This window comes from Melospiza melodia, chromosome 1, assembly GCF_035770615.1.
Source record: "Melospiza melodia melodia isolate bMelMel2 chromosome 1, bMelMel2.pri, whole genome shotgun sequence".
In the NCBI taxonomy this organism is placed as follows: domain Eukaryota; kingdom Metazoa; phylum Chordata; class Aves; order Passeriformes; family Passerellidae; genus Melospiza; species Melospiza melodia.
In genome coordinates, this window is record NC_086194.1 from 172,622,335 (window position 1) to 172,646,574 (window position 24,240).

The 24,240-nt window shown below is 51.2% G+C and overlaps 2 protein-coding genes across 8 annotated transcripts; both read right to left on the reverse strand.

Moving 5' to 3' along the window:
• Positions 1-48: 48 nt before the first annotated feature.
• On the reverse strand, positions 49-7,064 carry NAPRT (nicotinate phosphoribosyltransferase). Of its 2 annotated transcripts, none has more exons than XM_063175243.1 (13): positions 6,878-7,064; positions 5,807-5,934; positions 5,191-5,273; positions 4,624-4,754; positions 4,431-4,546; positions 3,640-3,833; positions 3,363-3,503; positions 3,139-3,223; positions 2,791-2,871; positions 1,846-1,948; positions 1,611-1,768; positions 1,333-1,440; positions 49-1,188 (listed from the first exon to the last, which is right to left on the reverse strand). In XM_063175243.1, the coding sequence occupies exons 1-13, from the start codon at positions 7,062-7,064 to the stop codon at positions 1,129-1,131; spliced, it is 1,575 nt and encodes a 524-aa protein (XP_063031313.1). In that variant the 3' UTR covers positions 49-1,128. The 2 variants fall into 2 exon arrangements, with proteins under 2 accessions (XP_063031313.1, XP_063031322.1); XM_063175252.1 differs by having other exon boundaries at positions 5,852-5,934; positions 6,878-7,041.
• Positions 7,065-8,769: 1,705 nt separating this feature from the next.
• Positions 8,770-24,094, reverse strand: EEF1D (eukaryotic translation elongation factor 1 delta). Of its 6 annotated transcripts, none has more exons than XM_063175272.1 (9): positions 18,463-19,619; positions 16,676-16,799; positions 14,920-14,991; positions 11,590-11,655; positions 10,386-10,482; positions 10,197-10,300; positions 9,750-9,986; positions 8,984-9,178; positions 8,770-8,872 (listed from the first exon to the last, which is right to left on the reverse strand). In XM_063175272.1, exons 1-9 carry the CDS (start codon positions 19,602-19,604, stop codon positions 8,834-8,836), a joined length of 2,076 nt encoding a protein of 691 aa, XP_063031342.1. In that variant the 5' UTR covers positions 19,605-19,619; the 3' UTR covers positions 8,770-8,833. The 6 variants fall into 6 exon arrangements, with proteins under 6 accessions (XP_063031342.1, XP_063031334.1, XP_063031359.1 ...); XM_063175264.1 differs by having other exon boundaries at positions 11,590-11,658; XM_063175289.1 differs by lacking the exon at positions 14,920-14,991 and having other exon boundaries at positions 11,590-11,658.
• Between the last annotated feature and the right edge of the window lie 146 nt (positions 24,095-24,240).

Genomic DNA, 24,240 nt, shown 5'->3' on the forward strand with positions numbered 1-24,240 from the left:
CTCCCAATGGAGCTCCAAAGGGTTTTTCACTGGAATTAGGGTCAGAGCCATGATGGGAGAAGGCTTTTATTTGAAATTTTTTGCTTGGTGTGAAGCTCAGTGTGGGTTAGAGCCACGTTTCCTGTGGGAACAGGGGTTAGAGAGTGCAGGTGGCAACCTGGAGCTGGGATCAGCCTGGAGCTGGGATCAGCCTGGAGCTGGGATCAACCTGGAGCTAGGATCAACCTGGAACTGGGATCAAACTGGAGCTGGGATCAGCCTGGAGCTGGGATCAGCCTGGAGCTGGGATCAACCTGGAGCTGGGACCATCCTGGAGCTGGGATCAACCTGGAACTGGGATCAGCCTGGAACTGGGATCAGCCTGGAGCTGGGACCAGCCTGGAGCTGGGATCAACCTGGAGCTGGGATCAGCCTGGAGCTGGGATCAGCCTGGAGCTGGGACCAACCTGGAACTGGGACCAACCTGGAACTGGGATCAGCCTGGAGCTGGGATCAGCCTGGAGCTGGGATCAGCCTGGAACTGGGATCAGCCTGGATCCAGCCTCCACATCCCAGGGAATTTGGCCAGAATGGAAAGAGCTGGAATGTGGCCACACAGATGAAGCTCGGAATTGCCAAAGCAAAGAGTGTCTGCCATGGGTGCCCCGTGGGTGTCCCTTGTCAGCCTGTTGGTGGCACTCCAGACTTTGGTCTAGTGCCACCAAGGAGCTTCAGGGCTGCCAGGGCCACCAAGCTGGACACAGGAATGGCAGGGCCACCAAGGAAGGCACAGGAATGACAGGGCCACCAAGATAAGGCAAAAGGCTGGCAGGGCCGCCAAGCTGGACACAGGAGTGGCAGGGCCACCAAGGAAGGCACAGGAATGACAGGGCCATCAAGATAAGGCACAAGGCTGGCAGGGCCACCAAGCTGGGCACAGTTCTGTCACTTCCAAGGGATGCAGGGACAGCTCTGCCTTCCCCATCCCTGTGTTCCCAGCTTCCCTACTGGGACCCCAGGGCGCTCTCCCAGTTCCTGCAGGTTCCTCAGGTTAGCACCAGGTCTAAATTAGAGCCATTAATTCCTAACGAGGCACCCGGGCTTCCCAAAAAAGAGCGGAGCAGGAGCTGGGGACGAGCAGGGATCTCCTCAGAGGCTGCCCTGGCGCAGCTCCAGGAAGAGCTGGTGCAGCCGTTCCGTCACGGCCACCTGGGAATGGGAACAGGAGGGGTCAGGGAGCGGCTCCTGGGAATGCCACTGGCTTTGGAATGCCACTAGATTTGCTCAGGCCACCAAATCCAGCGGCATTCCCAGATGTGTGCCGGTGGGTTGTGTGGGAAGCGCTGGACGTACCGGGTAGGGCTGTGGCTCGCGGAGCCGGCGGTGAGCAGGGCTGAGCAGGTTGAGGGACACCTGGGCGTGGGTCCTCACCTCGGGCAGGCTGGGCAGGGGCTCACACACCTGCAGGGATGGAGATCCAGGTGGGAAGATCCATGTGGGAAGCCACCACCCGAGCCACCGCGTCTGGGTCGGCACCAGAGCTGTTGGCACATCTCAGAAGCCACCGCTGCCCCTGAATCATCCTCCAGCGTGGAAGAGGAGCCATCCCAGGAGATGGGAGCACCCCTGACCTGGCCATCCCTGAAGTAGGTGCGATGGAGGGGCTCCACAGTGCTGGGAATGACCTTGGTGGTCTCCTCCAGCCGCCCCAGGACTCGGATCCCCAGCTCCTGCCCCGCGCTGGGCGACGGCTCCTCCTCCAGGGCCATGAGGTCCATGAAGGGGTGACCTGCCAGGAGGACATCAGGGAGGGAATTATGGAGGAGGAGATTCCCCCAGGATCCTGGGAAGGGTCTCCAGACTCACCAGCAGCATCATAGAGCCGATAGATTGCCTTCATCCCCGGGATTGTCATCTTCTCCTCATCCTCCGTGAGCTTCAGGCACGGGGAGCCATTGACCTCCACCAGCTGTGGGAGAAGGGAAGGGAACATGTGACCCCTCTGGGGAGGCAACTGATGCCAATCAGCTGAAAAAAGACAATTAAAAAACCCTAAAACCACCCCAAAGTTGGGCATTCTGCCTCCTCCTGCATGTGGAGAACCCGGGGCTTCTGATGGGCAAAGAATTGGCCATGATCCAATGCTGGCATCCAGAACTTCCCTGTGTCCTGGGCTGATCCCACAGCATGGGCAGCAGGAGAGGGGGGAATTCTGCCCCTCTGTCCCTCTCAGGTGAGCCCCCACCTGCAGAGCTGCTCCAGCCCTGGGGTTCAACATCAGGAGGACGTGGAGCTGCTGGAGCAGGCCCAGAGGAGGAGATGCTCCAAGGGTTGGAGCCTCTCTGCTCTGGAGCCAGGCTGGGAGAGCTGGGAATGTCCAGCCTAGAAAAGGCTCCGGGGAGACCTTTCCAGTGCCTAAAGGGGCTCCAAGAGAGCTGGAAAGGGACTTGGGACAAGGGATGGAGGGACAGGACACAGGGAATGGCTTCCCACTGCCAGAATGCAGGGCTGGATGGGATACTGGGAAGGAATTCCACCCTGTGAGGGTGGTGAGGGGCTGGAATGGAATTCCCAGAGAAGCTGTGGTTGCCCCATCCCTGAAAGTGTCCAAGCCCAGGTTGGACAGAGCTTGGAGCAACCTGGGATAGTGGAAGGTGTCCCTGCCCATGGTGGTGGAGAACCTTCAAAAATCTCTTCCAAGGCAAATTCTTTGTGACTCCGTGACTCCGTTGGGGCTGGATGGCCATGGAGCAGGCATGGACGTGGCTCAGGGAGGGCTGGGATATTTGGGATTTAGGCTGCCACCTTTACCTTGTAGACACAGCCCAGCGATGGCTGCAAGGGACACGTCACCAGGTGGGTCCCAATTCCAATCATGTCGATCTCGCTCCCCTGAGGCAGCACAGAACACAGAGACGATCACCATCCCAGCCCTGCCAGCTCCAGGGACAGCCCAGGTGACATGCCAGCCGTGCCAGCAGCACCCAGGTGACATCCCAGCCATGCCAGCTCCAGGGACAGCCCAGGTGACATCCCAGCCGTGCCAGCAGCACCCAGGTGACATCCCAGCCCTGCCAGCTCCAGGGACAGCCCAGGTGACATCCCAGCCGTGCCAGCAGCACCCAGGTGACATCCCAGCCATGCCAGCAGGTTCCTCACCTCCCTCCTGAACTCCTCCAGGCTCTGCTCGCTGATGTCGTTGCTGACAGCGATGGGGATGGTCCCAAACCAGGGCACCTGGAAGCTGCAAGGAGCAGGATTTGGGAGGATCCATGGATCCACCCACAGCACCCAGAGCCATGAGGGCTCCCAAATCCTGGCTGGATGCTGGTGAGGATGACAGGGATCGGTGACATCCATCCCAGAGCTGGTGTGGGACTCACTGAGCTCCGCAGGCTTGGAACACTCCCCGGATTTCCTTGGATTGCTGGGCCAGGTCCCCACTGTCCAGGCGCACTCCAATGGCCTGGTATCCCAGCTGGTGCAGTGCCAAGGCCACAGCACAGAAATTGGGCAAACCACTCCTGGCATGGGCAAGGAAAGCGTTAATGACAAGTGGAAAACTGATCCAGGGTGGATCCAGCAGCATTTCCAAGCCCTAGGCCACCCAACATTCCTACTTCAGGGTCACATCCATCCCCTATGCCATGGCGTCATCACCTCCTGACACAGTAGGTGTCCAGCAATCCCTGGAAGTCACACGGGAAGGTGACAGCGTAGGACACGAAGGCGGCCAGCTCGCCCTGGTTGGCCTTGCTGGGAGGAGTCTGGAGCAGGTCACAAACCCTCTGCAGCCACAACAGAGCCAGGTCTGCCAGATCCACGGGATCTCCTCCGGCCCGGGGCGGCAGCTCCTGACAGGGAAACACAGGATTTGCACAGCCCGTGGCAACATCCAAGGTGCCAGGAATGTGGAAACATGGGATTTGCACAGCCCGTGGCATCATCCAAGGTGCCAGGAGTGTGGGAACAGGTGGAGTGTTCCATTCCCCATCCATCCCACTCTAATCTCTGTCTGCATCCCCATCCTGCCCCTATCTCATCCCATATCACATTCCCACCCCATCCACATCCTCATTCCCATCCCATCCCCATCTCCATCCTACCTTACTCCAATTCTCACCACATCCCTCTCCCATCTCCATTCCATCTCCTCTCATCCCTAACTCCATACAAACCCCATCCCCATCCCACTTCCTTCTGCCCATCCCTATCCCAATCACACCCATATCCCATCTTCATCCACATCCCATCCCCAACCCCATTCAATCCCTCTCCCATCCCAACCCCTTCCCATCTCCATTCCTGTCCCCCTCTACATCCCCAACCCCATGAGATCCCATCGCCATCCCACCCTCACCTGCACTCCCATCCCTATCCTCATCCAATATTCATCCCCGTTACCATTCCCATCCCATCCCCATTCCCATCCCATCCCAGGCCCTGCTCACCCGTGGCTGCACCTCCTCCAGGCACCTGAAGGACATGATGAAGGAGTGGGCGATGGTGCCACGCACTGGAATTCCGTACAGTTTTCCCGCCAGGATGTTGCTGGTGCAGTCGAAGCCTGCGAGGAGGGACAGGGGGGACACCCAGGTGATGGCAGGGCCGCGGTGGCACCGGGCACCGTGGGGTGGGACTCACCCCCAATGTAGGAATATTTGGATGCCGAGAGGGCTCCGTCCGGCCCCTGCGCGCGGCGCAGCCCCATCTCTATGAGCTTCATGTCCGGCCCGGCCAGGAGGCGGAATCTGGCAGCGTTGGTGGCCACCAGGCTGGGGGACAAAGGGGACAGGTGACACAGAGCCAGCACAGCCAAGGGGAAGGGGCTCCAGGACCCTCCCTGCTTGGAAAAAGCAGGGATCACCACGGGACTCGGTGGACAGGGATGTGGTGGAGATGACCAAGGGGACTTGGGGGACAGGGAAATCCTAAAGGTGACCTCTGGGGGACCAGGACACCTCTCAGGAGAACCTGAGGGACAGGGAGACTCTTCAGGGTGGGCTGGACATGGGAAGACCTCAGGAAAACTTGGGGGGACACTGGGACACCCTCCAGTAGTTAAATTCAACTGGAAGAATTCCAGCAGTTAAATCCCAGTAGGGCACTTACGGGGTCACGGTACCCCAAGGACTGGGGGGTGCTGCTCTCCCTTCCCTGCCCCCCTCCACCTTCCAGGGGGGCTTTGGGATCATCCTCATGACAAAATACCTGGCGTAGTTGATCAGGCACAGCAAGGTGGTCTCCAGCAGCTGCACCACCAGGAGCGGCCCCTTCACCTGCAGGAATGGCACCTGAGGGAAGAGAAGTGACATCCCAGTCCCTCTGGAGCAGGGAGGAGCTGGGAAAGGCAGGAATACGGGTCCAGGGGATCTCAGAGTGAAGGAAAAGGGAAAGCCTGGGCCTGGGAGAGGTGGGATGGTCAGGAAAGAGGTTGCAGAGGGATGTTGGTGAAGGAAAAGGGGGTACAAGGGGATTCCAGTGCCAGGGAAGGGGGTGCAGGGGGATCCTATTGCCCAGGAATGAGGGTCCAGATTGTCCCTGTGCCCAGGAAAGGCATTCCAGGGGTGCCCAGTGTGAAGGAAAAGGGGGGCCATAGGGTGGTGACACAAGGATGGCCGAGATGGGGGTTCAAGGGGTCCAGGGTGTTGAGGAAAGGGGCTGTAAGGTGGGAATGGTGGTCCAGGGGCTCCCATGGTCAGGGAATAGGGAGGGACTGGGAAAAGCAGGATTGGAGTTCCGGGGGCTCCCACGGTCAGGGAAAAAGGGAGGTCTGGGAGCTGGGAGAGCTGGGATGGTCAGGAAAGAAGATGGAGAGGGGTCCCACCCTGGCAAAGACGACGGAGCCCTCGGGAATGGCGGTGACGGTCACCTCGGAGGCGTCCAGGGTGGCCAGGTAGTCAAAGAAGGCGTCATCGATGGTGCTGGGCAGGACAGAGCGCAGGTACGCGACATCTGTGGGGACAGCACGGTGACACTGGGGACAAGGGACACGGGGGGAGGTGGGGGGGACACCGAGCCTCCCATGGACAGGTGAGTGACAGCAGGGGGGTGACAGCACCCCCAGCATGGAGCGCGACAGGGTGGGGTGGCACAAGTCCCCTGTGAGGGACATCTCTGGAAGATGTCTCAGCGCCCCCCCAAGCTTCTGTGACAGCTCTTTGTGTCCCCTCTTGCCCTGTGTCCCCTGAAGAGTCTCCCTGTCCCCCAAGTTCATCTGAGGGATGTCCCTGTCCCTTTATGAGTTGTCCTGATCCCCTACAGTGCCCCATGAGGGACTGTCCCCCAAGTGCCCCTCAAATACTGTCCCTCTCCCCCACTGCAGGTCCCCAGTCCCCCAGGTCCCTCTGAGAGGGGTCTTGTCCCCATCAAGTTCTCCTGAGGGATTCCCGTCCTCCCCAAGTCCCCCTGAGGGGTTCCCCATCCCCAGATCACTCTGAGAAATGTCTCTGCCCCCCTTTAAGTCCCCCTGGATGCTGTCCCATCCCTTACAAGTCTCCTTGAGTTATTCCCCCATCCATCTCCGGGGAGAATTTCCCTCCTTCCCCCGCATCCCTCCCACTCTCCCCGCTATCCCTCCCTCGTCCTCTGCCCTTTCCCCTCCTATCCCCTGGAGTTGTTCCAAAGCCTCCCTGGGAAGGTTCCCCTTCTCCCTCTCCCACCGCCGTCCCCACAACGCTTCTCCCCCCTGTCCCCTCGAGTTGCTCCCCCCTCCGTCCCTCCCCCTTGACCCTCTCCCGTCCCTTCTTCACCCTCTCCTCCATCCCGCCTTGCCCCTGAAGTTGCTGGAGCTGCTTCTCCGTCCCTCCAAGTCCCACTGGGACGCTCCCCTCGCCCACCACTCCTCCCTCTGACCCCAACACGTGTCCCCCTCTTGTCCCGCGCTGTCACCACGCACCGGCAGCGGAGAAGCGGAAGGCTCGGAGCCCCCGCAGCCCCTCGGCCAGGCCGGCGCCGAGCGCGAAGGAGCCGCGGAAGGGAGGGCGGCGGAAGAAGAGCTCGGCGGCGGCCGGGGCGCGGTGCCGCCCGGCCCGCCAGTGCCCGTAGGCCATGGACACCTGGTACAGGTCGGCCAGCGGCGCCATGGCGGGGCGGGGACAAGGGGACAGGGGTGGGGACACGGGGAGGAGCGGGGAAAATAGGAGGGATACGGAAGCGCGGGGTGGGAGCACGCGGGGATGGCGACAGGGGGCAGGAGGGATGGCAACACGCTGGTGACACTGGGATGGCGACACTCGCAGGACACCGGGCACAGGGGATGGCAGCACGTGGAGATGGCAGCACAAGGGGGGACACGGGAATGGCAGCACAAAGGGGACACGGGGCAGCAGGGACGGCAGCTCAAGGGGGGACACGGGGATGGCAGCAGGGATGGCAGCACAAGGGGGGACACGGGGATGGCAGCAGGGATGGCAGCACAAGGGGGGACACGCCGGGTGGCAGCGCACAGGGGACATGAGGCGCAGGGATGGCACAAAGGGGACATGGGGATGGCAGCAGAGGGAAGATACACGGAGAGGGACATGGGGGACAACGGGGACAGGGCAGCAGGGATGGCAGCACACGGGTGACATTGGGTTAGTGACAGATGCAGGACAACTGGGCACAGGGGATGGCAGCACAAGGGGGGGCACACGGGGATGGCAGTTCAAAGGGGGACACCGAGATGGCACCAGAGGGAAGATAAAGGGACATGGGGGACAACGGGGACAGGGCAGCAGAGATGGCAATGCACAGGTGACACTGGGATGGTGACAGATGCAGGACACTGGGCACAGGGGATTGGCAGCACAAGGGGAACACGGGGATGGCAGCAGAGGGAAGATTGAGGGACACGGGGGAAAACGGGGACAAGGCAGCAGGGATGGCAGCACACGGGTGACACTGGGAGGGTGACAGATGCAGGACACCGAGCACAGGGGATGTCCACACACGGCACAGGGATGGTGGCCCATGGGGGACACAAGGTGGTGACATGACAGAAACGGGACACAGAAGGCACACGTGGCACCGCCTGGGACTCAGGATGGCAGCACAGGGGACAAGGGGCACTCCTGGCAGTGCCCTGGGGGTGGCAGGACCCTGCGAGGGCCACGTGTCACGTATCTGGCCCCAGCAGGACAAGGGACAGGCTTGCAGCACAATCCCAGGGAGCTTCCCGTGTCCCCTGGTGGCCCTTGGACTCTGGCACTGGGACAGACCTCGTGTTCCCTAAGTCAGGAATGTCACCTGTCCCCTCACAGCACCATCCCATGGAAATTCCCCTGTCCCTTGGTGGCCCCAGACCTTGGACCCTGGCACTGGAACAGACCTCGTGTTCCCAAAGTCAGGAATGTCACCTGTGCCCTCACCAGGCCATGCTCAGGAATGTCACCTGTCCCCTTGCCAGGCCACACTCAGCTCAAGTGACCTGGGCAGGGAGTCAGTGTGAAAAGAGGGATGGAATCCATCCCAAACCAGCAATTCCTGGATGCTTCCTGGTTATTCATCCCGGTTTTTTTGTAGGGAGTGACTTGGGTCTCTAAACCTTGGGAAAGGTGGCTGGAAACACCCCGAGACCTTCATTCCAGCCCCAAAATTCAGGTCCATGTCTTGAGTTCTTTCCTTCCATGAAGGATGGGGGAACCATGGAATTGTTTAGATTGGAAGAGATCTTAAATCTTTGTCATTCCAATTCCCTGCAATGGGCAGGGACACTTTCCACTTGGCCAAGCTGCTGCAATATCCCAAAATCTCCCATCAAATCCCCCTGGAGAAGCTGCACCCGAGGGAAAAACCCGCGACCCAACGTGCACTCCCAATGTTCATCTTTATTAATTCCAGGTTCGGATGAGGGGGGATACAGTTTTCCCTTCTAAATCTTGTTAAAAGCAGCAATATCCACGCTCTGCACCTGGAAGGGGACAAAAGCTGGAGTCATCCAGGTGTTCCCAGGAAAACACACCTGAGTTCACCCCCCTCCCATGGCTTCCGGGCCCTTCCCACATCCCACTCCAAGACTTACGTAGTCCTCAAACTTGGTGATCTCCTCCTCCAGGATGTCTGTCCCGACCTTCTCGTCCTCCACCACGCACTGGATTTGGAGTTTCTTGATGCCGTATCCCACTGGCACCAGTTTGGAGGCTCCCCACACCAGCCCGTCCATGTGGACGGAGCGGACGCACTCCTCCATCTTGGCCATGTCGGTCTCGTCGTCCCACTGGAAAAGTGGGAATTGGGAGGTTTTAGGGTTCTCCTGGAGAGCGTCCGCAGCTCCAAGGGGTATCCAGGTGACATCTCTGGGAATGTCACAACTGATCCAAAGTGCCCTTTCTTGGCTGGAGAAGGCTCCAAAAGACCTCAGAGCCCCTTCCAGTGCCTCCAGGAGATCCAAGAAAGCTGGAGAGGGGCTTTGGACAAGGATGGAGTGACAGGAGAAGCGGGAATGGTTTTAAACTGGAATAGGGCAAGATTAGATGGGATATTGGAAAGAAATTCCTCCTTGGGAGGGTGGTGAGGCCCTGGAATGGAATTCCCATAGGAGCTTTGGCTGCCCCATCCCTGGAAGTGTCCAAGGCAACCTGGAATAGTGGAAAGTATCCCTGCCTATGGAATGAGATGGGATTTAAGGTCCCATCCATCCAAACCCATCCCAGCCTTCCACGGCAAGAAAATCCCACCTTGCTCCAAGCCCTTGTTTGGAATTCCACAGGTGCCACCACCATCCCTCTTCGACGAGAGAGGATTCCCAGCCTCACTCCCAGAGCTCCCAAATTCCCAAATCCACTCACCGGCTTCACATCCAGCAGGATGGAAGACTTGGCGATGAGTCCCGGCTTCTTGGCCTTCTTCTCCGCGTACTGCCGGAGCCGCTCCTCCCGCACCTTGGCAGCTTCCTGGTCTTCCTCCTCATCGTCGCTCCCAAAAAGGTCAATGTCATCATCCTCATCCTCCTCGGCAGCAGCTGGCTCCGATTTCTTGGCCGGGAGCTCCACTTTTTTGGAGGGAACGCTGAACGGTTCCACTTTCTTCACCGGATCCGAGGGGTTTTTTTTAAAGGGGAAAAAGAGGGAAAAGATTAACCTGGAGTTGCCAAAAAAAAGCTCAGGAATGGGAATCTCCACTGCTCAGGACACGCTTGTGGGATTTATATGGGTTTATCAAAACAGGATGTTTGTCCACATGGATCTTTGGTTATAATCCCTAGGGAAGAATCCCAGCGTTTTTCCAAGGCTCACCTGGGTTGGAGGAACAGACGAGGGCTGGTGGGAAGTCGAGGATTTCTCCAGAGCGTTCAGGCGGCTTTCCAGCTTGAAAATGGCCATCTGGAGGTCTGCAACAACTGGGGGAAAAAAAAGAGGGAAAAATAGGAAAAATGACCTCAAATTCCCAGGTCTCCATCCAGGAGAAGGAATTCTCCCACTCACCACTGCGGAGGTTCTGGTTTTCCACTTCCAGGTGGGAAATTCGGGACAGGAGCTCATTTTGGTCACCAGCAGCTCCAGGGGAGGTTGTGCTTGCACTCTGCAGTGAGGAAAACCAGGATGAAATGGAGTTGTTTCCCCTCCTCCCGAAAAATCCATGCAGCAAAGCAGGGTTGTGTCTTCAGGGAGAGAGGAAGTTCAGGAGCTGAACTAAAACCAAGGATATTTTCTCTAAATTGGGATAGAAACTAATGGAGCGGCTCTATAAAATGAAGCATGGACTAAATCCTGAGGAATTTCAGCTGGCACCAAGGAGCAAAGGATAAAATCACTCTTCCCACTCTCAGATCCCAAAATGCCACTAAAACCATATGAAATTTATATAAAATTTCACACCAAGGCCCTTAAAAATCTTGGTCTCCTCTCCCAACCCACTGAGGGACAGGAATGACCTGCCTAAGGTAACACTGGGAAAGCTGGAAAGATCCCAGGAATTCTACACTCCCACCTTCCCCAGCCCAGCCTTTAATTCCTGACAATTTCAATCTGCTTTAACACATCCTGAGGGAATAATTATTCCAACTCTGGTTTCAATGGATTTTTTGACAGCAAAAAAAAAAAAAAAAATAAAAAAAAGCTTTTTTTCTTTTTTTTAATGCTAAGGAGGTTCCTCATCCATCAGTTTCAGGCAACAAAGGGAAAGAAAATAACAGGATTTGCCCTTGAATTGTCATTTCTAAGTGAAGAGAGAATAATTTATTCTCTTTTATTCCAGTGTGGAATCTCAGCAGTCACATAAATGGAAAGAGGCAAAAGCAGGGATAAGATGAAGAATACAAGGCACGAGGAGGAAAGGTCTGAATCACGGAATGGTTTAGGTTGGGATTTTAGGGATCATCCAGACAATGTTCCCCTATCCCAAGCTGTTCCAAGCCCTGCCCAATTTTGCCTGGGATACTTCCAGGGATGAGGCTGAGGAATATCAAAGGACAGGGAAAAATTCCACCTCTGACGCCTCAGCTGTGGATTCAGGCTCAGGAAGGCGAGTGCAGCTCCCAGGACACCGAGCTGGGATCAGATCCCATTATCCAGGTTCATCCCAGTGCCACAGGACACACCCTGAGGAAGGAGAACTTGCTCCATCTCCTCGTCCCACCAGATCCTCTCCCGTTTTTCCACAGGCTCCATCCATGCGCGGCTCACTTACAGAGGAGCGTCCCGACTGTTTCTTGGGACGGGCACAAGGAGCCTCCTTGCTCCGAGCAGGGGTCTTCTGCTGCAGGGCGGGAAAAAGTTCGGCAAGATGGGAAAAGGTTTCGCAATTCCAGAGGGAACTCAAGAGCGGGGAAGAGCCGCATGCAAGGGGGAGTTAGGGAGCGGTGGGAAACAGCCTCGCACACAAACAAACATTCCCCCAGGAATTCTGGGATCTTCTCCACCAACATCCCGGTGTGTGCAGGGAGCTCGTGCAGCGCTGTGGGCTCATCACACCATGCCAGCCCTGGTGCTCCAAGGATGGAAATCATGGAATTACAGAGGTGGGAAAATCCCTCTGAGCCCATCGAGTCCCGCAGTTCCCCCAAGGCCACCACTGAGCACATTCCCAAGTGCCACATCCACAGGGATGTCAAATCCCTCCAGGAATGGGGACTCCACCTCTGTGCCAGGGCTGGACAGCCCTTTCCATCAGGAATTTTCCTGATATTCCAGCTAAATTTTCCCTCTGGTGGTTTCCTCTCTTCCTGTCATTCCCTGGGAGTAGATCCTGATTCCCACTTGGGAATGCTGTCAGGGATTTGTGGAAGTGAAAAGGTCCCCCCTGAACTTCATGTTTTTTCCAGGCTGAGCTCCCACAGCTGCTCCTGATGCTCCAGACCCTTCCCAATCCATTCCCTTCCCTGGAAACTCCAGCCCCTCAACATCCTTCTTGTCATGAGGACTCAAAACTGATCCCAGATTTGGAAGTGTCCCAGCAGTGCCAGCATGGGGGAGAGGAAATTTCTCTTTCCTATCAGTAATAAATCCTCAAAAAAAAAAAAAAAAAAAAAAAAAAGAAAGAAAAAAAGACAAAAATCCTAGGATTTTTGCTCTTCCCACTTTTCTCACAGTGAGAAATTTGGGGGTCGGGAATACAAGGAAGAAGTTTAGGAATGCCCTAAAGTCCAGCCTGGTTATCCAACATTAATCATGATCCTTGAGGGAAAAGCATGGGAAGAGCAAGGGATACCTGTCCCAAGCTGAAGCAACCACAAGATCTTAATTGGAACACATAAGGCAATGCAAGAGGCACAATCACGTCCCAAATCCTCAAAAATTATGGAAAATTTGCCTTTATGAGACTGCGAGATATTCCCTGAGGAGAGGATGCTCCAAGCTTTGGGAATATGGACACCATACCTCTACTATAAAACCCATTCCCTCTTCCAACTTCCAGCTCCACACAAGCATCCATGAATTTTATCAGGGATAAGAATTCAAAATTCCCAAGGTGGAGAGTTCCACAGCATCACTTTTCTCCCTTCCTCTGCAATCCTGCACAAAGTCCTCAAATTCTTTATTTTTAAGCCATAATTTTTGTGCTGAACCCACCTTAAAGCTGCAGCCTATCTCAAATACTCTGGACACAGAAGTGCTTGGGAAAGTTGGAATTGTGCATAAACCTAATTATCCAAACAAATAAAATCCCTGGGAATTATGAAGGGCACAAAGGAGGACTCTGGTCTAACAACCTGGGATACAAACATCTGTTATTCCCTGAAGTTTGAATCCCTAAAGTAAGTTTTAAATATCAATAAAATAACAATAAAATTAAATATTAAATTAAATTAAATAACAATAAAATTTTTTCTCATGTTCAGGTGGAATTTCCTGTTCTACTTCCTGCTTTTCCTCATAATCAAGGAACTCCAGACTCCCATCATATTCCAAGTGCTCATTCCTATGTTTTATGACACAATCTCAGCCTGAAATTGCCAGCAAAAAGGCACAAAACTCCCATTTTCCCAGGTTTTCACAGCCAGTTCTTCCCTTGCCACATCCTAAAACCCCTGACAATAATCATGAAGGAAGGAAAGACAAAAATCCTGGGATTTTTGCTCTTCCCACTTTTCTCACAGTGTAAATTTGGGGGCTGGGAATTCAAGGAAGAAGTTTAGGAATGCCCTGAAGTCCAGCCTGGTTACCCAACATTAAAGATGATCCTTGAGGGATATTCCAAATATTTTTCAGCCACGTGGAAGATCCAACCCCTTTCCCAGGAACAAAAAATATCCAGCAATTTTTGACATCTTACTCTAATCCCCAAAAACATCTCCAAACAATTTGTATCCCAAAATTCCTATCCTGGCTTTGGGCTGTTGCTTTACCAATTCCCTGTTACAGCACCTGGATGATCCAAACTTCTGGGATTCCCTCCCAAAAAAGCTCTTTAACAGGAGTCAGGAAAGAAATTCCTTATTTTTGGTAAAACACTCTGGAAGGTGAAGATGAGCAGCGCTTCCAGGTGATTTGGGTTTGGATTCCCTGCCCCTTGCCCAATTCCAGAAGTTTCTCCCAAAGGAACTTTTTACCCTGTTTGGGATGGGGGCCTCCTTTAGTCATATATTTTTTTTTTTAATAAAATGAGCCAGTTCAGGAAAAATTTTCATTAAGCTGTTGACTGAAATAGTGATTCCTTATATTCATCCCAAATATCTGGCTCCTTTCTGCTGGTGTAAGGAGGAATATGGAATATTCCCTTTGGGAAAGGGGAATTCCTCGTTATTCCCTGATATTGATCAAAGATAGAAACTGAGGGTGCTTGGGAATTATGAGGCCAAATAATGGATGGATTACTTTGGGAGTCCCAATACAGAGGCAGGAAATCAAGACACCTGGGCTGTATTCCATGGATTTTCCTTTCCCATAAAACCACTTGTTAGTATTTTAACTTTCTTTTACAAAAATGAAGATTTATTTTTTTTTAATGGTCTTGTCTGCACTCAGCACAAAAACACCTCCACAAAGTGCATTCCTGAGCTCCTCCAGGATGCTCCAGCCTTGGAGCTTGTAGCCAAGCTGAATTCCCTGGATGCAGCAGATGGAAAACACAACTTTTTTGGGGTTTTTTCTTTTTTTTTTTTTTGCACATCCCCTAAACTGGAAGCAAAACAGGGAAGAGAAGGTGGCAGCCCAGTGTATCCCAAAAAAGAGCCACGCGCTCAGCGAGTTGGAACCTGTTAGTTAAGACCCATGGGAACATCCCACCAGGAAAAAAACCCAAAAAAAAAAAATTTTAAAAAGGGAAGGAAAAGCCCAATTCAGGGAATTCTCTTAACCCAAATCCAGTTTTGGCAGCGCTGCAGGTGAGCAGCGCGTGGGGACGGGGCAGAGCTGGTGGCACACGGCGCTGCACACCTTGGTCTTCTCCTCCAGCTTCCAAACCAAGAAGCCAAATGATCTATGGGATTAGAATTCCATAAAAAGAAGAAGAAAAAAAAAAAAAAAACAGAAAAAAATGGGATGCAGGCAGCCAGCTGGTGAGAGCTTGGGTACTCACTCCGGCCAGCGATTTCTGGATATTCTCCCTGGCTCTGGCAATGTCGCGGAGGATCGTGCTGGCTCCGTTCTCCTGCAAACAGCGCAGAAAGAACCAAGAGTTTCTTTTTTAAAAAAAAATATTATTAAAACATAGGGGAAAAAAAAAAAAATTCATTAGGGAAGTTAAAAAAAAAAAAAAAAAAAATGAAAGGAAGGAGGAGCGAGGGAATTGGGAAAATCGGGAATTGCGCTTTCCGTGATTCAGTGATTTTTGCCGTAAGGATTGGGGCTAAATCGGGCAATCCCTGGTCACGTGTTCAGAAGGATCATCCAGTCAAAGAGCTTTTAAATTCCCTATAATTACCCTGAAAAGTTTGGGATGCTGCCAGAAGGCTGGAGTGACTCCAGAACTCCTTAAAACCCCAGCCTCTGGCAGGATTTTTCCATGTTATGACCTGAGTTCAGGAAGTGACAACCCTGACTCTGCTCTGTCCAGAGGGGTGGGACACAGAACGCCTGGAATTTTTTCCCTGTGCTCCTGCTGCCATGCCTTAGCCTGGATTTCAAGATTCCCTCCCTGGAAATTCCATCATCCATTCACTCCTTGCCTTTCCCAGACTGCAACCCCACCACCAGCAAGACCAGAGATGTGAAATTTCCACAAACCCCCAAATCCTGAGTTAAACAGAAAATAAAGGAGAAACAGCCTGGACACAGCCAGGTGGGCTCCACTTCCTGCTACTTCCAAGGAGGTTTTAAAAATATTTTCCATGGGGGAAATGGCTGATAAATTCCTCCAAACATCCTTCAAACCACCTCTCCCAGGCCAAACTCCTTCCCTAGAAACTCCTGATGTGCCTTGAAATAGTTTAACTGCTCCAAGAGGTTTTCACTCCAAAACCCACTTCCAGCACTCATCCAGAGCTCCCAAATTTTTTCATTCCCAGTCTCCCAGGTGCTGTGCCAGCACCTAAGCCAGGAAGCACAGCAGGAATAGCTGGAATGTGCCTAAAAGTTAAAATTTCAAGCAAAAAGCCTCCCTGTGAACACTTGGAAAGAGGCACTGAACACTCAGCATTCCAAAGGCACAGGCACAGTTAGGAGCAGGAAGAGGTTAGGAAAGCTCTGAACCTCGGAACAGGAATAATTTTGGGATAATATTGAAGCTGGAAATATTTCAGCTCAGCAGGATCATGCTTCCCCCCCCTCCACCATCCCCTCCCCAACTCACCGGTACCACGAACAGAATCCTCCACTGGAACACCTGGAATATTTCCAGGAACACAAAGACAAGGATAAAAAAATCCCCACCCCCCAAAAAAAAAAAAATCTTTGCAGATTTGGTGCCTCTGTTCAAACCTTAGGTTTGTATTCCCTTGGAATATCCCAAAGGACTGCTCCAAAATGGAAGCAAAGCAGCATTTTCCCTGGATGGAGAGGGGCAGGGATGCTCTTTGCCAGTAAAATTGGGGATTTCCAGCTCAAATTGTGCCCCCACAGATCCCAGCAACCTGGAAAAATTTAGGATAACTGCTGGAAGCTGGGACTGGTTCACCTCTAGAAGGGCACCTGATCTCCCTTGGGATCAAATCCTTCAAATTCCACAGAAAACAGTGGGAAGAAAAAAAAACCCCAAATGGGTCTTAAACAGCTCAGAGAGCTACGGGAAGACTTGAGGGGAAAAAATAGAAAAAAAAAAAGAATGGAAATCCCACAAAAATCCAGGTGGATCACGTCCTTTGACTTACTCTGGAATTCCTGGGGCTGGGAATTACCTGCTGGCGGGAGGAGCCACCCACGGGGCCGTTCATCTGCTCGTAGAACCTGCGCTCGGCGTCGTCGTACTTGAACTTCTCGAACCAGATCTTGTCGTGCAGGAAGTAATCCACAGCCATTTTCCTGGGAAAATACCCACAGAAAGTGAATTCCTGCCGGGATTGGAGGTCAACAGCTCGCCAGGAGAGGGTTCTGTGCCTGCAGCTCGGCTTGGCTGCGGATTTAAGCACCCGGGATCCTCTTAAAAGAGCAGGACAGATTAATCGCCCACCTGCCTGACCTGGTGTGGAGCGGGGATGGGATGAATCAGCTGATCCTGACTTTATTCCACACAACAAAAAAAAAAAAAAAATTCCAAAAAGCCAGGATTTTCTAGTTTGTGCTGAGGAAAATGTCTTGGGTAGGAGAACAGAAATGGAATTAAAATAATGGAATGGTTTGGGTTGGAAAAGACCATAAAGATCATTTAGTTCCACCCCCCTGCCATGGGACACCTTCCACCATCCCAGGTTGTTCCAAGCCTCATCCAACTTTTCCCTGGATATTTCAAGGGGTGGGGAATCCACAAGTTCACTGGGAAATTTTTATTAAAAATCAGCAACACTTGGAGGGGACAGATCTGGCACTACATGGCAAAATAGCAAAAACCTCCAAATCCTGCTGGGAAACAGGGAATTTTTATGGAGCAAAGGTGGGTTCAATTCTTAATTTGCAGGGAAACAGAGCCCTCAAAAAAGAGGAAAAGAGGAAGTGCCCTGAATTCCAGCAAGGGACAGGGACAGAGCCAGCAGGAGTTTGAGAAGGTGGAGAGCAGCACAAGAAAACCACAGCACAAGAAAATTCTCCTTATCATCCTAAATCCCATAGTTTTCCATAAAACACTTCCAGGGAAGCCAGAGATGATTTTTCCAAAATCAAATCCCTCCTTATTTCATCTGTGCACTTGGAAGAGACCAGAGGCCACCACACACAGGAGCTGCAGCAAAACCACTCTCCAGACCCAAATCTCCAGGATCTGCTGGAATTCCAACCAGGATCATTCACAGAAAATCCCGAATACAGACAAATTTATCCCACTGTTTTACAGAGACACATGGATTTTCCCAAATATCCAGTTATGACCAACTAAAGAGGAAATGATCCCAAACAGGACCAGGTGAAAGGTATTTGACCCCTAAATCCCTTGACACAAAGATCCTAAAAGCTTCCCAACAAATCCCAACACAATTCATGGATCAGAAGTGTCAGAAATAAGGACGGATGCTCCAAGAGTCTTTTTTTCCAGGAATATCCATCTCTACCTTAGCTCTGCCTTTGGAGAAGATCCAAGGGCATTCCAAAAATTCCAAATATAAATTCCCTTAAAAAACCAAACTACAGCACATGCTCCACACTGATTCCCTAGATTGTATTCTGGTCACTTCCAAACCTTCTTCAAGCTGGGTCCTGGTTATGATGTTGATTTTCACATGGAATGAGAGGATGGAAAGGAGGATGGCGCTGAATCCATGCAAAAAGGGGGATAATGAGCTCACTCCCCAGCCCTGCCTTTCAACATCTAGCTCCACACAAACACAGCCTTCATCCACCAGAATTCCTCAGGAGAAGGGGAATTCCTTGAAGGATTTTCCCCCCTGCTCCCTGCCCACCAGGATCCTCTCCAAGTCCACCCAGTCTTCTCCACATGCAAATTCCTTCTGGCTCAATCCCGACCCGGCTGATTTTTGGGTTTGTTTTTTTTTTTTTTTTTTGTCATGGGTGTTACCCCCAAAGAAACTTCTCCTACTTCGTTTCCACAGCGGGAACGCTCGGAGCAGCTGGATGGGAGGGATTTCCTGCAGCAGATTCCTGGATCCCTGTTTTCTCTGCTGCTCTGGCCGCTTCCAGGGCAAAATATCTGGATTCAGCCCTGTCGTAGGTCACCTTATTCAGCCACACGGATTCGCTGTCCTTGTGCAGGAAAAAGCAGGTGGGATTTTCCTCGGGAATATCAGGGAGCTCAGGATTGCTGGAGGCGATTCCCATTTGTTTCCCAGGGTTGTGATTCTTGGATGCTTCCGGGCAGCCACGTTGCTGCTGTTGGGTTTTATCCAAGGGATGCCCATCCAACATCTTCTCATAAAAATTCTTCTCAGCATCATCGTACAGAGGCTTCTCCAGCCACACCTCGGACGCCAGAACTTCCCAGTTGGAAATCTGCGGCTTCCCGTTGACAGTCTGCTGGTCGGAGCCGGGCAAACTGGGAACGGAGGCCACGGGAGAGTTGGGAATGCCGGGAGCCAATCCTGGAGTGGCAGGGGTGGGCAAGGCCGTGCCGTAGCCCTCGTCCGGCGTTCCCAGCCTGGAATTCGCCCACACGGACGGGATGGCCAGGGCGTTGGGAGGAAGGAAAAACCGGGATTTCTCCATGAACGCCCTCTCGGCCTTATCGAAGTCAAGCTTGTTGATCCAAACCCCTTGGACAACGTGGTGACAGGCAGCCAGGTTTCCATGGGAGCACGCCGGGAGCATCCTCACCTTGGGAATATCCTGGCTGGATTTCGACCTGGTTACAGCAGGAGATTCCTGAGCGGCTTTTCCAGTCTCAGGCGATTCCCAGCTCTGGGAACCCGCCAGCTTTATCCTGTACGCGTTCTCAGCGCGGTCGTACAAGGGCTTGTCAAACCACACGTGCTCCGCCGACATTCCCGCCAGGATCGCCTCCAGCCTGGAATCCTGCGCCCTGGGCTTCGGCGAGCGCTTCCGCTTCCGCTGCTTTTTGCCATTCCTGGGCTTTTTCGGGTCCCCCTTGAGCTCGCCCTCGATGGAATCCTCGTGGCAGATCCCGTTGACGGCCTCGGGCTCCGGCGCTTCCCGCTCGGCTCCGTCGCTCCGGTGCTTTTCCAGCCAAACCTTGTCGGCGGAGCAGGGATTTTTCCGCGTCCTCATCTTCCCGAAAAATCAACGGGGCAGCATGGAGAGATAAGCACAACAAATGTAGTGGCAGCACAGCAAAGCAAGGGCATGCAGGAGATGGTTTTTATCCATTAATATTCCCGGGGAAAAAAAAAAAAAAATGCAAATATTCCATTTGTTTCTCCCCTTTGGGATAAGTTTGAATTCCGAGGAATTCAATGCGGCCAAACCCACCTTCCTCCTAAAATATTCCTGCCAAGAATTCCCCTCATTGTTTGAAATTTAAGGCAGGAAAAAAACCCACAGGATTTTGTTCAAATCCTTGGGAATTACAAGATATTATTCCAAGTTAGTGGATTAGTCATTAATTATTTGTTATTTATTCCAAATTAGGCAGAATTTTGGGAAAACTGGCTCCAATTTTGGAGTTTTTGGAGGTGGTTGTTCACTCCTGATTGGGTTTTCATGCTAAAAAAGCTGGGATTGAAGGCTGAAAAGCAGGGATTGAATTTTGGGATATAATCCAAGCTACTGGCAAATTAAACTTGTCCAGGAGCTGGGAATCTTGTGATTAATTCAATAATTAATTAATAAAAATTGACCTGTGGCAGATTGCCAAATAAAATTCCCAGACAGATGAAATATCCTCAAAAGTTTGTAATTCCAATAATTCCAGGAAGATTTTGGAAGCCTCAAGTCCAAGGCTTAACTTCAAATTTCAATCTAATTTTCAACAGTAATTTAAATTAAATTTAAAATTTATTGCCTTTCATTTAAATTTTAATTTAAAATTTATTGCCTTTCATTTAAATTTTAATTTGAAATTTCCACATAAATACTTTTTTCAGGTCTTGAATATTTCCATTTAAATTTATATATTACTAAATTAAAGTTTTGCCTTTAAACATTTAAATTGATAGTTTAAAATATTAATTAGATTCCAATTAGACAAACTATTAGAAATGGCAAAAGGAGATTTTTCTTTTTTTTCTCCTGGAGTTGGGAAACTTTGATACAGCTAAATGTGCTTAAAAATTGATATTTCAATTCTTAATAAAAAAATTCAAAATTAAAGATTATTTTGAATTTATTTTACATTTTTCTTTCTTTTATGGAGCAACAAATTATTGTTAGAACCTTTACAGAGAAATAAATTTGTTATAGTAAATAATGAGATAAATAATAAAAAATTCATAGGCTTGTCCATAAAAAAATCATACAATTTATTTCTTTTAAAACTAAATTTTAAATTTTTAAAAATAAATCCAGAAATTAATTTTTCCCCATTATTAATTATTTTTTTAAGTGATTTTGCTCCAGTTTTTAAGCAGCTCCAAGCTCTGGAATTGCAGCCCTCATGGATGAGGTGAATTTTGGAATAGGAATTCCATAATGAGGAACTCCCAGGAGATTTCTTCCCATTGACAGAGCTAAAATTAATCTTAAAAAACTCTTCAAAATTAATTATTTCCAAGAAAACTGTGGGAATTTTTCTAATAAATATCCCACTGGTGCTGACATTCCCAGATTTTCCAGAATTCCCAAAAAAACACACAACAATTAGAAGGTACTTACTTTTTTTGCTCCTATGACAGCATTAAAAAAAGAAACAAACACAGGATAAATTTAGAGAAAAATTCCAATTTCTATGGATGCAGCAGCTCCTCAGCCAAAAAAAAAAATTAATAATTAATAGGTCAATTAATTAGAGCTCATTAACTTTTCAGAACTCCATGAAGTTTGTGAACCAACACCACAGAAAATGAGTTTATTTTCATTTTAATACAATGAAAGGAACATTATTGTGATGTTATCCAAAAGGATTTTCCCATCCCAGCAGCCTCAGAATTCCCAGCCTGCCATCCCAGTCCTGGCATGTGTTGATGGAATTCAGGATCCCAATTTTTGGGTGATTCCAAACATTCCTGCAGGAACTTTTTGCTTCCATGAGCAGCCAAACCTTATGGTCAGTCCTGAAAAACCCCAAATTTCCAAGGAAATAAAGCTTCTAAACAAGGAAAAATTGGGAAAAGAAAGTTATTTTCCTTCTGTGTCCATCAGTTTTCCTGGAAGAACCTGGGGAAAAGGAATTTTAATGACACAAACCATCAACTTTTAACATTTTCCACTCAAAATTGGCATTTTTACCTCCACAAACACAAAGTTTTAGGATTATAAACCACGCTGTGGCGTTGGGAATGTTCTCCACTGGGAAAAGTCACAGCCCAGAAATTCAGGATGAGTTCAACAACAGGGAAATCAAAATAAATCCAAATATTAACACTTGTATCTAATATTTTATTCATTTAAAACTCAATCTTCTGCTGGTTTTTCCAATTCAGCTGGAATCTGGCTGTTCCTAAAATTCCTGTTGATTTCATTCCCTAAAATTGGCTCTTCCCTAAGTCAGATCCTTATCATTATCTTATCATTATCTTTGCTATGAGACAAAGCTCCACAGCTCCACATTCCAGGAAAACACCACCATTCCCACTCCTGATCACCCAAAACCCACAACTTATTGCTCCAAGCTGAAAATTCCTAATGAGACAATCATGGATATGGGAAATCAGCAGAAGGGAAAGACTTGGAAAGTGTCACCTTCAGGAGAAATAGGGGAAAAAAAATAAAGAGTTGGGAATGAACAGCTCAGGTGAGGAAAAATCCTGCCTGAAGGTCAGGGAGAAAATGGGAGAAACCTGGAAAATAATTCCAGGAAAACAGCTCAGGAAAGGGAATTTGTCATCCCTGAGGACTGTGATGATCAGGATCCCAATCAATCCCAAACCATCGCTGGCCTGGATGCGACAGAACAAATCCAGGGGGGATTTCTGGGAACGCCGATGCGGCAGCCTCAGCAAGTTTAGCCAGGGATGTAATCCCTCCAAAACCCCACGGAGCACAACAGCAGCACTCCCAAAATAGCCTGGAAATGGATCCCTCCCTCCTGAGCATCGGGATCTTAAAAAAACAGGGAGAGGACAAACCCCGCCAAGGTGACGGAAATCCAGGAACGGCGGCACTGGGAATGAGGGACAGGTGAGATAAGCAGAGCCTCGGGTGCACCTGGAGTTGATTTTCCAGGTTTCCCAGCTCTGGGGTAAGTTTGGAAAGGCAGCCAAGGGGGTTGGGATGTGGGATGGATTGGCTGCTCCGTGCCAGGACACGGCAGCAGCTCTGGCTTCCCTTTGCAGCGAGTGACTGGACAAAAAAAATTCCCAGGAATTGGGGGAGGAGGAGCGGATCCCTGAGGCACCTGGAGAAGTGTGGGATCCCTAAATTCCCTTCCCTGCCTGGGCAGGAATAACATTGATCCATTTCCCCACCACCCCCAATCCAGACTTGAAGAGGTGAGGCTTTAATAAATCAGGAATATTCCCCAAAAAAAAACAGGAAATAGGTCCCCAAAACCTATGGAAAAACCACAAAGGTTTAGGGAGAGCCCCAGTATGAGCCCACCCACCCCTTACCTGGAACAGCGAATTCCTAAATCCTGGGAAAGGAAAAGGACCACAAAGACATGGAGAATCCTAAAATCCTCTCCTTCCCTGTACCTAGCACAGGATCTCCCACATCCTCTTTCTTTGGGGTGTGAGGGGAGGAGAGACCCCACAGGGAATGCAGAGGGGGTTTCCACATGCCCCTTCCCAGAACTTTTAAGGGAAAAGGAATCCAAAACATCGGGAGTGGGGAGTGACACCACAACATTCCCTGGGATTTTAAGTGGGGAAAGTAATCCCAGGAAACAAGGGCATCCCCAAATCCTTTCCTTCAGGACTCTTAGGGCTGCCATGATCCCCTTTGCAGGCCTGCTAAGGGAAAAGGGACCGAACATGGGGAAAGGGGGATCACCCCAGTATTCCACAGGATTCTAGACATGGAAAAGTTATCCCAAAAACCAAGAACACCCCAAATCCTCTCTCTCAGGACTCTGGGGGAATGGAATGGACCCTAAAGACAATGGGAGAATCCCCCCAAACTCCCCTTTCTGAGGCTTTTACAGGGCGTGAGACCCCCACATCCAAGGAAGGATTCCCAAAATCCCCCCCTTCCCACCACTGTGAGGGAAGGAGCCCCATTCCCTATGAGGAGACCCCCAAATCCCTCTTTCCGCAGGAAAAGTGCCCTAAAGAGAACGGGGTGACCACAACCTCCTTCTTGGGGATTCTAAGATGATAAAAGAACCTTACCCACCCTAAAGGACTCCCTAAGCCCCTTCCCCCCACATATCATGAGGGGCCCCCCACCTCACGCCCTAGAGGGATAAAGGACGCTCCGAAGACCCCCGAAACTCCCCCTACCGATGCTCAGGGAAGGGGATAAAGGACCCTAACAGGGGGTATAAGGCTTCCTAGGGGCTGGAAGGGGCTGGAAACCAGGACTCACCAACAGCTTTGACCCCTTCAGGGCCCTCCGCTCCCTTTGGCCGCCGCCGGGATAGAGAGGGGCGGCGTGCGCCGCGCGGAGGGTTATGGGGGAGGCGCGTACCACACGTGGCGAGCGGGGGGGTGGCGAAGGGGTGCGCTGCGGGAGACAACGTGTGACACGCACAGAGCGGGGCCTGTCCCCCCCACGATAAAAGAGACATGTGGAACATCACGGTGGGGAGGAAGCGAGATGCGCAAACCACCCCTCTGTACCTATTAGGACGCGCCGCCCCCCCCTTTTC

Excerpts from the sequence above, each read along its gene's own strand:
- NAPRT (XM_063175243.1), bottom strand. The coding sequence starts at position 7,064 with ATGGCGCCGCTGGCCGACCTGTACCAGGTGTCCATGGCCTACGGGCAC. Across the intron at positions 4,755-5,190 it reads TGCCTGATCAACTACGCCAG|CCTGGTGGCCACCAACGCTG; the intron begins GTATTTTGTCAT and ends TTTGTCCCCCAG. Across the intron at positions 4,547-4,623 it reads CAAATATTCCTACATTGGGG|GCTTCGACTGCACCAGCAAC; the intron begins GTGAGTCCCACC and ends CCCTCCTCGCAG.
- EEF1D (XM_063175264.1), bottom strand. The coding sequence starts at position 19,604 with ATGAGGACGCGGAAAAATCCCTGCTCCGCCGACAAGGTTTGGCTGGAA. Across the intron at positions 14,992-16,675 it reads GTGGCTCCTCCCGCCAGCAG|GAGAACGGAGCCAGCACGAT; the intron begins GTAATTCCCAGC and ends CGCTGTTTGCAG. Across the intron at positions 8,873-8,983 it reads TCACCAAGTTTGAGGACTAC|GTGCAGAGCGTGGATATTGC; the intron begins GTAAGTCTTGGA and ends GTCCCCTTCCAG.